Source organism: Moschus berezovskii, chromosome 14, assembly GCF_049115385.1.
Source record: "Moschus berezovskii isolate FMDL1 chromosome 14, NW_MosBer_1.0, whole genome shotgun sequence".
Taxonomy (NCBI): domain Eukaryota; kingdom Metazoa; phylum Chordata; class Mammalia; order Artiodactyla; family Moschidae; genus Moschus; species Moschus berezovskii.
Genome location: NC_142473.1, coordinates 65,624,790 through 65,641,243, shown reverse-complemented (window position 1 = coordinate 65,641,243; position 16,454 = coordinate 65,624,790). Strand labels below are relative to the sequence as shown.

Genomic DNA, 16,454 nt, shown 5'->3' with positions numbered 1-16,454 from the left:
TACTTTGCCAGCAAAGGACCATATAGTCAAAGACATGTTTTTTCCAGTAGCCATGTATGGATGTGAAAACTGGACCATAAAGAAGGCTGAGTGCTGAAGAATTGATGCCTTGGAACTGTTGGTGTTGGAAGACTTTTGAGAGTCCCTTGGACAGCAAGGAGATCAAACTAGTCAATCCTAAAGGAAATCAACAGCAATTGCACTCCGGGGCGTGCACACTGAGGAAACCAGAATTGAAAGAAACACATGTACTCCAGTGTTCATTGCAGCACTGTTTATAATAGCGAGGACATGGAAGCAACCTAGATGTCCATCTGCAGATGAATGGATAAGAACGCTTTGGTACATATACACAATGGAGTATTTTTCAGCCATCAAAAAGAATGCATTTGAATCAGTTCTAATGAGGTGGATGAAATTGGAGCCTATTATACAGAGTGAAGTAAGCCAGAAAGAAAAACACCAATACAGCATACTAACGCATATATATGGAATTTAGAAAGATGGTAACCTTAACCCTGTATACAAGACAGAGAAAGAGACACAGGTATATAGAACAGTCTTTGGGACTCTGTGGGAGAGAGTGAAGGTGGGATGATTTGGGAGAATGGCATTGTAGCATGTATATTATCATATGTGAAATGAATCACCAGTCCAGGTTCGACGCATGATACAGGATGCTTGGGGCTGCTGCACAGGGATGACCTGGTGGGAGGATATGGGGAAGAGGGAGGTGGGAGGGGGGTTCAAGAAGGGGAACACATGTACACCCGGGGTGGATTCTTGTCAATGTATGGCAAAACCAACCAATATATTAATGTAAGGTAATTTGCCTCCAATAAAAAATAAAAAAATTAAAAAAAATAATAAAGGAAATCAACCTTGAATGTTCATTGGAAAGACTGATGCTGAAGCTGAAGTTCCAATCCTTTGACTACCTGATGTGAAAAGCCAGCTCATTGGAAAAGACCCTAATGCTGGGAAAGATTGAGGGCAAGAGGAGAAGGGGATGACAGAGGATGAGATGGTTGGATGGCATCACTAACTCAATGCACGTGAGTTTGAGCAAACTCTGGGAGATGGTGATGGATAGGGAAGTCTGGTGTGATGTCCATGGGGTTGCAAAGACTCGGACATGACTGAGTGGCTAAACAAAAACAGCAGAGATTAGGCAGTGTTATTCCCATTTTATAGATGAGAAAATCGAGATGAAAAGAATGGAATATCCTGCCCCAAATGAGTAACTCAGCCAAACTGTTACTCAGTCTTCAGGCTCCTGGCCAAGTCACTTTGGACCATGCTCAGCTTTCTTAGAGTTTCTGGATCAGAAACTCTCTAGCAAGTAGAGCAAGTAACCAGAACTGGCTGCCCTGGTTTAGAGGAGGGGATGCAGAGGCGGGGCCTGCCATCTCTGGAACACTTGGAGAGAAAATTTATGTCAGCCAGCCAGGAAAGGGAAAGAGGAGGTTCAAGCTTCATATAAAGCACTGAACCCGATAGCCCCTAAGGTTTTGTCCAGCTCTGGGATTTTATGATGCAGTGTTTTCTTCTCATCTTCCCATGTCGTCTTGTTTTCCCCTGGGTGTACTCAGATGTACGTGCAGATCTCACTGTGCTATTTGAATCTGGCTCTGGGGGTTAGATTGCCTTGGTAAGAGACTCACTTGCTAGGATATTTGACATGATGCCTTAGGGGAAATGTTAGGTCATGTGAGAAATCAGCAGCATATAACAGTAAGCAGTAAGGTTAACTGAGAGGGAACAGGTGACGGGAGGGCCTTCCCACACGTGAACAGGTAGATCTGATAGCTGTCAGGGTCTCCCTTCAACACGCTTTTACAGGAAAATGTTTGGCTGTCTTGCCTTTTCAAAGTGTTTACCACATGCTCAATTTGGAAATGGTCATTTCCCTAGGGTTGTCTCAACTTTAATTATATCCGCTGCAACTTGCCTACTCTGCTTAGGTGTCTTATTTTCAACTCTGAATGTCTTTGGGTGGAGATGCCTTCTTTCCTATGACCCCTAGGTGATACTTGTCCTGTTATCCTGCAGTGTGGCTCTGACAGGCTATGCTGTCTTGTTTTCTTGTACTTTGATGGATAGCAAAGGACATCAGTGCCTCTGGGTCAGGAGGTGTATGTAAATTATGTTTTTGCATGTTTATAACCCACCCCCACCCCCACCCCCGGCTTTGGGCTTCCACAGTCCTCTTCCTTGAATCAGTCCTCCATATCTTTCCCAGTGCCTACTAATTGTTTCCCTTGGATGACATCAAGTTGGTGGTGGTGTTGGATCCACCTTAGTTGTCCTGTGTCCCTCTGATCCATCATTTTATTTCAGCTCAAAGCTGAGAGGACTCATTTTTCTCTCTTCTTCCTATCTCTTCTATTTTTTTATTTCTTGGCCTTTATTTCACCGTTGATTCTGTTGGACCTTTGAGTGTTTCTCTGGAGGAGGAGGGAAGGTGGGGAAGACTTGAAACCACTCGGAAATTGATGTTTTAATAGTCATGGAAAATGACTGTCCAGCACAGAGCTAAGAAACGCAACATGTCCTGAGTGGTGATTCACTTCTCTAAACTGAGTAGGTTCATAGCACAGGGGCCTGTTCATAGGGACGGATTTATATCTGTGCTCCTTTCTATTTTGTAAATGGAAAATGATGACTCTGATGTCCCTCTGATAAATTCGTGTAGACTCTTAAAGCTGGGGTCTCCAACCTCTGGAATAGAATGCCTGATGATCCGAGGTGGAGCTGATGAACTAATAATAGAAATACAGTGCACACTAAATTAATGTGCTTGACTCATCCCCACACCATCCCTATTCCCCCTCTGCCGGTCGATGGGAAAATTGTCTTCCACACACCTTGTCCCTAGTGCCAAAGGGGTTGGGGACCGCCTTCTTGAAGGATTTTGATGCACTAGTTGTGCCCATAGCTTAGCTAAGTTACGGAAGGGAAGAAATAGGGCTGTGTCTGTACTTGACCATTAGGATGAGAACAGAACTGGAAAATAAAGATACATAAATAATGAATTTATGTATACAGTTAAAGTCCAGTGGTTGATGAATTTTCTTTCAGACACTGGTGGTTTCAGCATAGATGTGCACAGCCCCTTTCTGGCAATCATCTTAACTTTGGGTGTAGGAATAGAATATTAAGAGTCACTTCCAGAGGGTGACACAGTCTGCTATGGCAGGAAACAGTCCTTCATTGTCCGGGAAAACTACTTTTAGAAAACAGGCAATGTCAACTGATACAATTTAGTACCACTGAGACAGTATAATAGAGTCTCAGTAATGGAAAAAAAGACAAACATTTTAATATATATTAAAAAAATCAACATTGTATACTATCAGAAGGGTTTCTAGGTTGCTCATGAGATCTGAGTGGATTAGTGAGTTTTCTTCATGACGACAGTATTGTTAATTTCTAACTTTTACAGGAAAAATCAGGTGTGTGTGTGTATGTGTGTGTGTGTGTGTGTGTGTGTGTGTATATATATATATGTATATATATAATTTTTTTTTTACAGAAGTTAAACTTTCTTTTTGGGTTTTCAGTGAGCCCCAGTGTATTCACCAGTTCACAGTCCCTGCATCCTTTTTGTCTTCTTCCAGTTCTCTTTTCTTCTTCCTTACTTTTTCTTTGACAAAGGTAAAATAAAATTAAAAGACTAATCATTAAGGAAATGCGGGACTCGGCAGGTTGTGTACTGACTGCCTTTGTTTCCCTCACAAACACTGCCGTTGTGAAAACAGATTGTTACTTTTTACAAAAGTGGGGAAAAGAACGAAAAATTAAACAAAGCCTTGGAGGCACCTGGTGCAGAGAATCTTGTGTTGAGCTTTCCCTGTGTTCTCTGCTGCATGTTAACAACCCAGAGTGGGGTGGTGATATGAAATATTGTTCCTTATTTAACATTTTACACTCTCATCTCCACATTGCGTATTTGCTTTTCTTGTGACCTTCTCTTTGCTTTGATAGCTGCCTCTTTTCACCCATAATCCAAAGTAAGTGTACATTCCGACAGAGAAATTACAGGAAGCTGTCAGTGTAGAGTTAATATAGTTAAAGCATCCTTAACTCTGCTATAAACCCTTTAAATAATTAAAACTGTATGCTTGAAGAGTCAGATTTGCATTGCTTTACCAAGTTTATTTAGCACACTTTGTTACACTCAATTAAATGAGAATGTTCTGTTTCATTTTCTTTGCTGCGGGTGGATCATTTTGCCTTTTGATTCTTATGCCCGAGTGTAATTTCACAGTGCTTAGGTCTCTAAAACTGTACATATATTAATGCATATGTAGATCTGTACACACCCATTAAAAGGCTTACTATATTTGTACTGAATAGACTCTTTGCCCAAGGCATGTGAGCATTCCAGGTAACCTAAGGTGTAACTGGGGCCGCAGCTGGTGGTAGAGAAGCAGCTGGACAAAGTTCTTGGAACATCCAGTGTTTTATTTAAAAGTCCTTTTACTTTGGCATCACCTTCCCTCTCCACAATTTGATTTGTGAATCTCTGCTTGAAAACGTGATAGAGGTATTAAATGGTTCTAGAAAGGAAATTACCTAGAAGTACTTACCATCTACTGTGTCTCTTAACATTTCAGTTGGCAAAGCATGTGTAGAATGTTCTCCATAAATTAGTTCTTTGCTAAAGTTATGCATGTTTAAGGAGGAGTAAATTAGTTATCCATTTCCTAATGAGTAGTGGGATCAATTGGAGCATGAAGAGAGAGAAAATAGTATCATTTTGCTTCCCCAGTTGGGGTTCAATATCCCTAAACTTCACCATTAATCACTCTCTCAGTTGCCTGGGTTACTTCTGACTCTACGTGTAAGATAGTCTGGCCTTTTAATTTTCCTACCAGGTAAGTAAGACTTTTTGAATTTGCCCAGTGGGTTTGTAGATGGGTGATGCTGTCTCTTTTGCACCCCCAAGGAGTTCCTTGGTATAGTGGGCCCTTCTGTCTTTGCATCGGTTTGTCTGGGTGTGTTCACAGATAACAGTCAATATGTATGTGCGATGACGATTACGAGGGTTCTAATATATTTAACTGTTATGGGATCTGTTATGTCTACTTCAGGGTCGACCCCATCCCATATGACACTCCAAAACCAGCGGGCCACACGCGGTTTGTCTGCATCTCAGACACACACTCCAGAACAGATGGTATCCAGATGCCTTATGGGGACATCCTTCTCCACACAGGCGATTTCACCGAGCTGGGACTGCCCTCAGAGGTTAAGAAGTTTAATGACTGGTTAGGTAAGGAATGATTGCGTTCTGGCGCCCCCAATTAACCTTTCCCGTCCGAGTGTCACTCACTGTGTCCTAATTGAATTAGAGCACTTGGAAGCCAGCTCAGCCATTTCTCGTATGATATGCGGTGGTGTCTAGCTTTAATCCAGTTCTGTTAATTAAAGATGAATTTTTAGATATTTAATTTTACTGTGCATCCTTTCAGCGCCTGGCCTCAGCAGCTCTGGGGCAAAGGGATGGAAAGCTTTGAAACCGATCTCATCTCACTCATTCTGCTTTAACGAGGGCACTCGTTGGCACACATGAGACCTAGAATCGTATTTTTAATTCATTGACTCTGCAATCTTTCCCAGATAGTAAGAGAACATTTCTAAAGAATGAGGAGGATGTCAGAGCCCTTATTTAAAGGGAAGGTCTTAGCACAGGGATACTTGGGGGGCAGCTTTCCCAAGTGAACCAGAAGGGTGTCCTAAGACCCCTGAAAAAGATAAGATACCCTACTGTAAAGCTCCAAAAATCTGGACTATGAAATCACCCTACACACTACTGTGAAAAAGGTAATGGCAACTTTGTGGTTATTATAGGGGCACCCAACTTCAGGGTTACTGGAAAAATGCTGACTCCTGGGTCAGGCAGTTGCCAAATATTAGCATTACAAAGGAATCCTGGGCTTATTCAAAGCAGGATTAGATGACAAATCTTTGTAAGAATCCTCTTAGGTGAGGGAAAGAAGTGCCAGGGTTCTGAGATTTTAGAATCCCTAAAGTCACTGAAGAATTACACTGAGATTTTAGAATCTCTAAAGACACTGAAGAATTACAGAAAGGGCAGAAATCACTCTGCAAGAATAATGTCATGAATAATGTGTCAGCCAACCAAAATTACTTAAGAGATTTAGGCAGAAACTTGAAAATTCATTTTCCATCGAACTAAAGTAGGGCTTGAGAAATTTTTAAGTAATTAATTAAATGATAAGGTGTATGTGTTGATGGAAAACAGTATTCATTAAAAACGGTTAAAATATTTAGAAAATAAACAATAGACTAATAACAGCTATTTTGAGTTTTCTTGTGATTTGCTCTTTATCCATCTTTTATAGAGTTGACATCAGAATACATATTTGCTCCTTTACTATTTATTTTCATTTGATAGTATTGGTATTACATGATTTTGCATAATTTTCCTATTTATCCTTTTTGATAGCAATGTGACATTTGTATTGTTCTGTATTTTTATTTAATAGGACAGCCCTCTAAAAATGAACTTTCAAATTGATAACAATTTCCCCTCTGAAGCTAGCACTGAAATGTGCATTTTAATTCGTATATGTCTTTTTGTTTCCATTGATTTATTTCTTAGGGCAGACTACAGTGTAAGTGAAATTCCTGCGTCAAAGGATATGGAATTATTTATGGTTCTTATTGTATATTGACATATTGGTTCCCAAGGGGATTGTAGCTGTGTCCTGAATACACCAATTTTACCACGATCTTGGATATTGGAGCTTTATATTTTGTACTGTTTCAGTAGGTACTCAGTCATCTCACTTAAAATAGCAAGATATCTTAAACATCATTCAGCATAATCCCATTTTTACAAGTGACTCTGATGCAGAGAAGTAAAGTGACTCGTGCCAGACTATCCTATGGTACAACTGGGCCTGTAATCCCATTCTTTTCACTGCTCTTTCGCATCTGTCAAGTTTGCTTTCCAGTACTATTACCTCTTTCTTTTAGCAACTTGTATTTATGAACTCTTCACAGACAGAATTATTTGGGGTTGAATTTGACAGTTTCAAGCTGTTCTGTGACAACTGAATCAACACAGAAGTGATCTCGCTGCATTGACAACGTTGATTTGTAAGGAGAGAGTAAGCCTGTGGGAAGAAATGCAAGACAGGATGGATCCTAGTTATAATCTTGTTTAGCCACTGACCTTGGGCAACTGAGTTAACCTCGCTTTTCCCCTTGGTTTCCCTCTGCAGAACGAAGGATTAATACTACCTGTCTTTCTGGTTTGTTGTGCAGATTAATCAGTAAATGATTGCAGCTAGGAAGTTTTTGTGGGCCATTAATAATTGAACGGGGAATGTGGTGAGTGAACCATCAACAGATACTTAAAGGGTGAAAATAAGAAGAGGTCAGAGGAACTATTTAGTGGAATGGAAGTAAACACGGGGAGATTTTATAAAGGAATGTACTTCTTAGATGGAAAAGTGCCACAACTGAGGAAATAAAATAGTAAAGAAATAAAATGCTGAGGTCCAGCTGCAAGATCATTCTCACCCATTTCCCTTCTGATGGCCTGACGCAAGAGGAAGGGGTCTCAGAAGGGGATGCAGAATGTGAGGCTGAAGGAATGCCCCCACTGAAGTATAAGGGAAGAGAAGTTGGGAATCCCATAGGGCAGCCCAGAATAGTTCAGTTACCCTGGCAAACTCAGAGTGCTCCAAAGGTGAGAGTTAGTATAAGATTACACGCTACCACTTGGCTCAGTTGGAAACCTCTTACCTGAAAAAAGTGCTTCCAGCAACAGCTGCCAGGTGGCCTAACAGAGTGGAGTCAGGGGTCAGATCAGTCTAGGTCTTTAGCTATAATAGGTCACCTAACCCTCACTGGCATGAGTCCATACAGACTTGGCCGGCACTTTGAGTCCAGGGAACCTCTCGCTGATTTCCATCTTTCTACTTGGGTCTAGACTACCCTGCTTCTTGGCAGCAACTGACCAAACCCTAGGCTCCTTTAGTTTCCCAAAAGGCTATTTCTGCTTCAGACCAGGCATGCCTTCTATTTGTCCCAACCTTCGAAGGTTGCTAATGTTATCCCCATTTTACAGATGAAGAATCTGGCGTTCAGTTGGGCTAACTTGCCCAGGATCCTTTAGCGGAAAAGAAACTCAGAGAGTCTAAGACGTGCACCCAAGTTCACCCAGTGAGAAAACCTGGTGTTGTCTGAGCCCCTTTCTTTCCATCCTGTGATTTTACCAGTGGGCTTATGGTACCTAGGAAGCTTGCAGACTTGAGCTTGAACTAAAATGTTCCAGCATCTTCATGGAGACTTGAGTTATGCTATTATTTGAAAAATGTATTTAAACTTTGCCCATCTTGAATCTCACCCTGACCTAGCAATTGCAGGGGCTGAGAATCCCATCACGAGTTCTCTGTTGGTTCAGAGATGATGAGTCCCTGGTTAATATATATATACGCCACCTGGCAGGAGGAACACACAAAGTTATTAATACAAAGTAATTTATGAGATAAGCAGGCGCAGCACAGGGTCATGAGACGATAGGACCCAAACTAGGTATGGCCAAAGGTTGGAAAGGTGGTGTAGTCTGTAATGAGAAGAGCCAGTGTTGAATTCCCTGCCTTTGTTGCTTAAATTCCTGAGCCTTGATTTTCTCATTTGTAAAATGGGCATGATAATAATACACCCCATGGTCGCTATGAGAATATATTCTGTGATAAAACTTGTGCTATTCTTAACATGGCTTCTCTGATGGCTCAGCAGTAAAGAGTCTGCCTGCAATGCAGGAGACAGTGTGTTTGATCCCTGGGTCGGGAAGATCTCCTGGAGAAGGAAATGGTAACCCATTTCAGTATTTTTGCCTGGAAAATCCCATGGACTGAAGAGCCAGGCGGGCTACAGTCCGTGAGGTAGCAAAACAGTTGGACATGACTTAGTGACTAAAACAACAAACAGAAACTTTCTTAACACAGCCCCTGGCCTGTAGACAGCTTTCAACAGATAGTGTAGAGGGAGACAGCAGAGCCCGAGGCATAGAATCCATAAGGCAGAAACTAGAAAGGACTGAATCTACCTGCCAGTTTAGGAGACAGGTCACACAGGTTTGATCCCTGGGTTGGGAAGATCCAGAGGAGGAAATGGCAACCCGCTCCCTTAGTCTTGCCTGGGAAATCCCAGGGACAGAGGAGCCTGGTGGGCTACAGTCCAAAGGGTTGCAAAGGGTCAGACACGAATGAGCAACTTAGGCATGCAGAAAGGACTGGCACCTTACTTTTTTTTAAAAACTAACAACAAAATTTATTAACTTGCATAATGTTCTGTATGTTTAAGAGGAATTTATAGTGTGAAGAGGGAGCCTGGAGAAGCATAAAAATAAAGGCTGAGGACAGGCCCACTCTTAACAGTGACACTAGTGGAACGAAACGTTGAAACTATAAGAGGACTTGGAGGTCCCACCTCCTCATTTGATGGAAGGGGAAACTGAGGCCAGAGAGATGATATGAACTACTCAAGGTCATTCAGATAATTAACGGTCTCTTTGAAACTGGAACTTGGACCGGGAAAGGGTTGAACTAATGATACATTGTCTGTGGGTGGCAGGGGCTAGACACTGTACCTTTTCCCCCACCCCCCACTAACATGTATCATTTTATGCAGCCCTCAAAATAACTTGTGAGATAGCTTCTATGACTTATGAGGAAGATATTACTTGTTTGTTACCTGGGAGGAAAACCGAGCCTTGGTGAAGTTAACTTACCTAAGATCAAGCAACTAGGAGGTGACCTGAGAATTTGATTTTCAGTCTATCAGATTCCACTTCCCACATGTGTTCTGTCTTTCTCTATTCCCAACCTTGAGCTTGGGATCCCTGCTGGGAGGGACCATATTCTGGATAAAATTGGTTTGTTTTTTTTTAAATGAACTACTTGTCTAAACATAGGGCTTCCCAGGTGGCTCAGTGGTAAAGAATCCACCTGCCAGAGCAGGAGCCACAGGTTCCATTCCTGAGTTGGAAAGATCCCCTGGAGGAGGAAATAGCAACCCCCTCTAGTATTCTTGCCTGGGAAATCCCATGGACAGAGGAGCCTGGTAGGCTACAGTCCAGGGGGTCTCTAAACATACACACTCACGCATATGTAGACTCAGCCCAAGATGGCTCTACAGCATTGCTCCTGTGTCAGAGTTGTGGGGACAAGGTGCAGATAGGTCTTTCCTAAAGAAATAATTTTTATAGCCCCATTTGTGTGATAGCTCAGATATGCTCCAGGGATGTTATGAATGAATAGGCATTGGTGAACTGAACTGGGATCCTAGCCACTCAACCGTGGTGGCATTTTCTTTTTTATCTTGGCAAAAATGCATCTCATTTACAGGGTTTAAAAATAAACTTGCCAACTATAGATTAACTGCCAGTTAAAATGTTATTGTTTTTATTGCTAGTAAATTCTGAACCAAAGAGCTGGACATGACTGAGCGACTGAACTGAACTGAACTGAAATGCCTAAAGACACCTTTTGTGAGGCAGTGGGTTGTATATGGGCTTCCTTCACTTTGCCCCTGTGGTGTTCTAACCTGGGCCACTTTTATGTTCTTTACCGATGACTTGATTTCATTCCTTGTGTCCTCTCGTCTTTGGAATATTTGTGGTAGCCTTCTTGAATATGCATCTTTGCCCTTGGAGGCTACACAAATGGCGATCTCATCATTTGATTGCACACCCACCTTTGTATTTCCACCTTCCAGTTGCACCCACACTGACTTTCTTCCCACTCCCCAAATGCACATGGCTTTCCTGTTGCAAGCCCTGTTTCCATTTTCCGGAATGGCCAGGAGACCTCCTTTCTCCTTTAGGACTGGTTCTCTCTCCCTTAACACTAGGTCAGGCCTCTGTGCAGCCCTTCCCATGGCTGTTATGTCACTGTTTCCTTGTCTGTCCCCAGCAAGACAACAGAGCATGCCCAATGGGTGCTCCTTCTACGCCAATTCTGAGTAGAGCCTGGAGCAATCAGGGTACACAGCCGATTCACACTGAGTGAATGAATGAAAATAAAGGACAGGGCTTTGTGGCTTTTTTTTTTGCACTTTTGGCTGAAACTTTAAAATTATATTGTACTGTATATAAAATGCCATGCCCTTCCTTTTCCTTTTTGTCCTCAAAATATGTGTCCAGTTGGCTGCTGTTAGTGATTCAACTGAGAGTTTGAGCAGAAATATTTAAAAGGGGTTTATGATAGGTTTTGTTTCCTCAATTGAAATCAGAAAGACAGGGTTCTCGGGTGGTCTGTTCTTTTAGGTAAAAGTTTATATACAACAATCTAGTCACTCAGAATCCCTTTTAACACAGCATCAGTACCATGAACTTACAATTTTGTATTTTCTCCTGCCTCAGTTGTCATTTAATAGTTCAGAGTTTCCGTTTCTCCAGTCCTGAAAGAAAGATTGAAGAGGCTTCTAAGGAGACTCTCAAGAAGGTTCTTCGTATTTGTAAGATCACTGTATTCAGTTCAGTTCAGTCGCTCAGTCGTGACGGACTCTGTGACCCCATGAATCACAGCACACCAGGCCTCCCTGTCCATCACCAACTCCTGGAGTTCACTCAAATTCATGTCCATCGAGTCGGTGATGCCATCCAGCCATCTCATTCTCTGTCATCCCCGTCTCCTCCTGCCCCCAATCTCTCCCAGCATCAGAGCCTTTTCCAGTGAGTCAACTCGTCGCATGAGGTGGCCAAAGTATTGGAGCTTCAGCTTCAGCATCAGTCCTTCCAATGAACACCCAGGCACAGTTATAACCTAGTGTGACCGTGGCAGACATCCCAGATCGTAGACAACAAAGTTGATTTTGCCTCTTTCAGAATAGTCGTATGGAGAGACTGTGTCCCTTTTCCAGTGATCTTGCTATTGGCCTGAAGTTTTGGAGCTGGTCCTTGCGAAAAGCTTTCACAGCCTGGGCTATTTATTTTATTATTATAATACATGTAGTACATGTTCATTCCTGATAACTTAGAAAATAGAGATAAGTGAAACAAGATAACAAAATTACCCGTAACCAGAGATAAACACTGTTAACATTTTTATAGAATGTTCTCTATTGAATAGAATAGGGTAATTCTATATAGAACATTTTCTATTGACACATACGAATGCATACACACGTGAGTACTTTTTACCAAATTAGAGATCTTAGAGTAAGACTGTTGTAAGCTGTTTTTCATCTTAACAACATTTCATGAACAACTTTCCACATCGATAAATATGGCTAAAACACTTTTTCCCAAAAAAGAATACTTTCAGTATAAATAAGATACACATACATTACAGAAATTAAAGTTTCTGACATGTGCAAAGTAAAAAATACACATTTCTCCATGTAATCCTGTCTCTGGAGTAATTACTATTTGATGTGTAGCATTTGAGACATTTTTCTTTTCTATTTTGAATATTCTCAATAGCAGCAAGTCTTGACCCTTTAAGGGTTTTTATTTAAGAAATATTTTGATTCTTTTTCCTTTTTACAATTTGTTGATTTTGTTTTAACCATCCTCATCCATGTTCTCTGCTGCTATAATAGTCAGTCTTTAGTTATGACCAACCTAGACAGCTATGGTTTTTCCAGTGGTCATGTATGGATGTGAGAGTTGGACTGTGAAGAAAGCTGATCGCCGAACCAGTCCATTCTAAAGGAGATCAGTCCTGGGTGTTCATTGGAAGGACTGATGCTGAGGCTGAAACTCCAATACTTTGGCCACCTCATGCCAAGAGTTGACTCGGAAAACACCCTGATGCTGGGAGGGATTGGAGGCAGGAGGAGAAGGGGACGACAGAGGATGAGATGGCTGGATGGCATCACCGACTTGATGCACATGAGTTTGAGTGAACTCTGGGAGTTGGTGATGGACAGGGAAGCCTGGCGTGCTGCGATTCATGGGATTGCAAAGAGTCGGACACAACTGAGCAACTGAAGTGAACTGAACACACCCAGTAACCATTTCTCAGCAACCCATTTTTGAAGGTACACGGCTCATGGTGCTGAGACACCTGGCCCTTGCTCTGAGGTTAGTGGCTACACCACTAATTTCTTAAAGTGGGTTTCTAGGGTTCTGGTTCCTGGTAGAACTATTTTCATTTAGTTTCTTATTCATCCTGTAATAATGGCTGAAAACTGTTCTTCTTTTTCCTTCAGACTTTCATGAAAGGATGATGGTTATTGGAGGGTTTATCCCCCCCAAACTCCCTCTAAGGGCCCTGTTTAATTTCATGTTGTCTTAACCAAGAAGGGCAACAGAGTAAATCCAGAAGGACATGGGTTTAGGGGAAGAGTTTAGGGACAGGATGGAAAGCCAGGCTTCACAAGAAGGAGTGCCAGGTGAGAATGGTGTTGGTACCACCAAGGACGAGCAGGAACCTTGGAGGGAAGGGAGCCAATGGGAAAGAAGAGGAACGTGGCAGGGTCATTTGACCTCGCCACCATCTCTGTTTAAGGAATATTTTGACAAGTTAATAGAGCTATGCATATTGTCCTGTAACTTAAAAAAAAAATTACAGCACAGTATCTTGCTGTATGGGTGCTGTTCCTGCTGTTAGTCGCTGAGTTTGACTCTTTTGTGACCCTGTGGACAGCAGCCCACTAGGCTCCTCTGTTCATGGGGTTCTTCAGGCAAGAATATTGGAGTGAGTTGCCATTTCCTCTTCCAGGGGATCTTCCCTACCCAGAGATTGAATCCGAGTCTTCTGCATTCCAGGCTGATTCTTTACTGCTGAGCCACCAGGGAAGCCCAAGTGTATGGGTATACTCTGGCTCATTTATCCAGATCTTTACTATTGGACTTTTGAACAAACTCTGAGACGTAGTGAAGGACAGAGTGCTACAGTCCATGACGTCGCAAACAGTCAGACAGGACTTAGCAACTGAAGAACAACAAAAATTAGTACTGGCCACCTACAATGTTGTTATTATCTACACTGGTGTGATAAACATCTTTCTTGCTCTCTCTTTGCAAACAATCTTAATTTAGAAGATCTCTTCCTATAAGTAGAACTGTTGCTTCAAATGATGTGTTTTTTAAAAGGGTTTAATACACATTGTCAAATTTCTTCTGTAAAGATTGTAATTTCTTTCTAATGCTTTCAGTAGTATTGGGGAGTTTGTGTCACATATTTTTGAATATCCCCAGTGGGCGATAATTCTCACCCTTTAAGGGCTTTTTAAAAACGACTATAAACTCTTTTTAATTGTGAAAGCTTACATACTCATTGTGAGAAAATACAAATAATTGTACAGAAAAAAATCAAGGTAACTACTATCAACAGCTGGTGTGCATCCTGTCATGTGGTGTATAGATGCAACTGTGTGTACTGATCTGTGAAAAGGTAGTGTGCTGTCAGGCTGAGAGCGTGAGTACCAGATCTAGTCTGCATGTGTTTAAATCCTGGTTTTAATGTTATTAATTTTGTGATCTTCAATTTATTCATCTGTAAAAGAAGATTTATGAATGCTTAGTGTATCTAACTTAAAAGGGCCGTGGAGAGGTTAAATAGGGCACCTGATAACAGGTGCCCAATATGTATAGGTAGTGAATGGTCAGTAAATATTATCTTCTACCCAGGCTGCCATGACTCCATCTTTCTGTCTTGTTGGTGAATTTCTTTTATTCCTCAGGATGCCAGAACTTCAGGGAGAGTAGCCTTACATTGTCTTGTGCCACAGGGACCTCTCGAAGGTGGCCCATTCTGCCCGTGGAGTATAGAAAAGGATGAGCAACATGACCTGTCTGGTCCCCCAGAAACCTGGCCCTCTCTCCTTTCCAAGCACCCCACACCCAACACACATAGATGTCTCCTTGGATTCTAATTAACTTTTGAACCACAACCTGAAGGGGGCAGGCCTCCCCATTCCCTATCCCTCTGTTCAGGCTTCTGTCATCTCCCACTTGTCTGCCTCCTTGTATCTAATCCACTGTCTGCCCCCATCCCGTCCCCCAGTGTCACCATCTCTTTTTTCTGAAAATCATTTCTGCCCACTATCTCCTATCTTAGGAACTCCAGCACACTAAGCTTTAACCAGGTTATTGATGGCAGGTTTTAATTTATTTTTTAAACTCTTATATGTAATGCTTTCCAGGCATGGTTTGCACATTTTAAGGCTTCTGTTTTTTTTTCAACAGTACAAAATTATTAGGAACTGGAGTTTGTGAAGTGGGCAAGTTGAAATGTGCCATTTTGAATAAAAAGCAATGATATGACATAATGGCAACAAAATAAATAAGTCATGGGTTTGTAACGAACAGCGTGGTGACTATAGTTAATGATATATATGCTATAGTGTAAGTATAGTCATATATATTATAGTCATATCCTAGTATAGTATTACATATTTGAAAGTTGCTATAAGAGTAGTTCTTAAAAAATTCGCATCACATGAAAAAAATTTGTAATTATGTATAGTTAAGATATTAACTAGACTTACTGAGGTGATCATTTTGCAGTGTATACAAATATTGAATATATTATGTTGTACACCTGAAACTGATAATATATCAATTACACCGTGATAAAAAATAAGAACAAAACAATGATGTAACATAATGGCAATTGCTTTCTAGTAAAGTGCCTCGGAGTTTCCAAAAGAAAATTTCAGGAATAACTTGAGCAGGGGAGCCTCACTGGAATGTTTATAGTGATATAACTTTATGACCACTTAATAGTCATCTCTAATAATGAGGTTAAGGTAAGAGGCTTTCAGAGAGGGCAAACAAGATGACTTTTCCCATGATTTATAGAGGAGAGTGTGTGAGAGAGTTCCTTAGAGCCCAGAATTCCATGATTCTCACTGTTTAGAGTTAATATCAAAGAAGGTTCTTAATCTTTAGTTTGTTCACAAAAACAGTATCTCATATGCTGATACTCTTCAACTTTTGATTCATAGTTTGGTTTTTCCACTTACCATGCTAGAGTTATAGTGTATTTGATAGTTTCTATTTAAAATTATTTGTAGCTTCTCTTTCTAAGTAATTTATCTAAGTTTTTTCCCTTAGTATGAGATTCTAGAATAAAAGTGTCTGCATGTTATCTATATATTCTATCAGGTGGATATAGACATCCTGTTTTCCTGTCTGTAATAGTATAGAATGAGTATCTACTTAATCCAAATAACAGTTGACTCATACTTACTATTTACTTCTCCTGATTTCTACTGAAGAATCTTTTATCCTAAAGTTAATTACTTCATGATATAACTCATATGTAAATATGTAAATGCATTTTCCCAATAAAGACAAAATTAACATTCAAGTATAGTTCAGTTTTATATAGAATTAAATAAAGTACTTTAAAAAGAAACACCAAACAGTTGCATATGTTCAAATAAGTAAGATTGGGTTTTGTTGCATTAGAAAGGATTGTCAGTGACCTCAGGACACAAAGATTGGGTCGTTTGTG

The 16,454-nt window shown here is 41.0% G+C and overlaps 1 protein-coding gene across 1 annotated transcript in view; it reads left to right on the top strand.

The window, feature by feature from the left end:
• MPPED2 (metallophosphoesterase domain containing 2) overlaps positions 1 to 16,454 on the top strand; it is a 209,316-nt gene that overhangs the window by 53,314 nt on the left and 139,548 nt on the right. Inside the window, exon 3 of the mRNA XM_055423759.2 lies at positions 5,097 to 5,278. Coding sequence (XP_055279734.1) covers positions 5,097 to 5,278 — 182 coding nt within the window. The remainder of the gene's footprint in view (positions 1 to 5,096; positions 5,279 to 16,454) is intronic.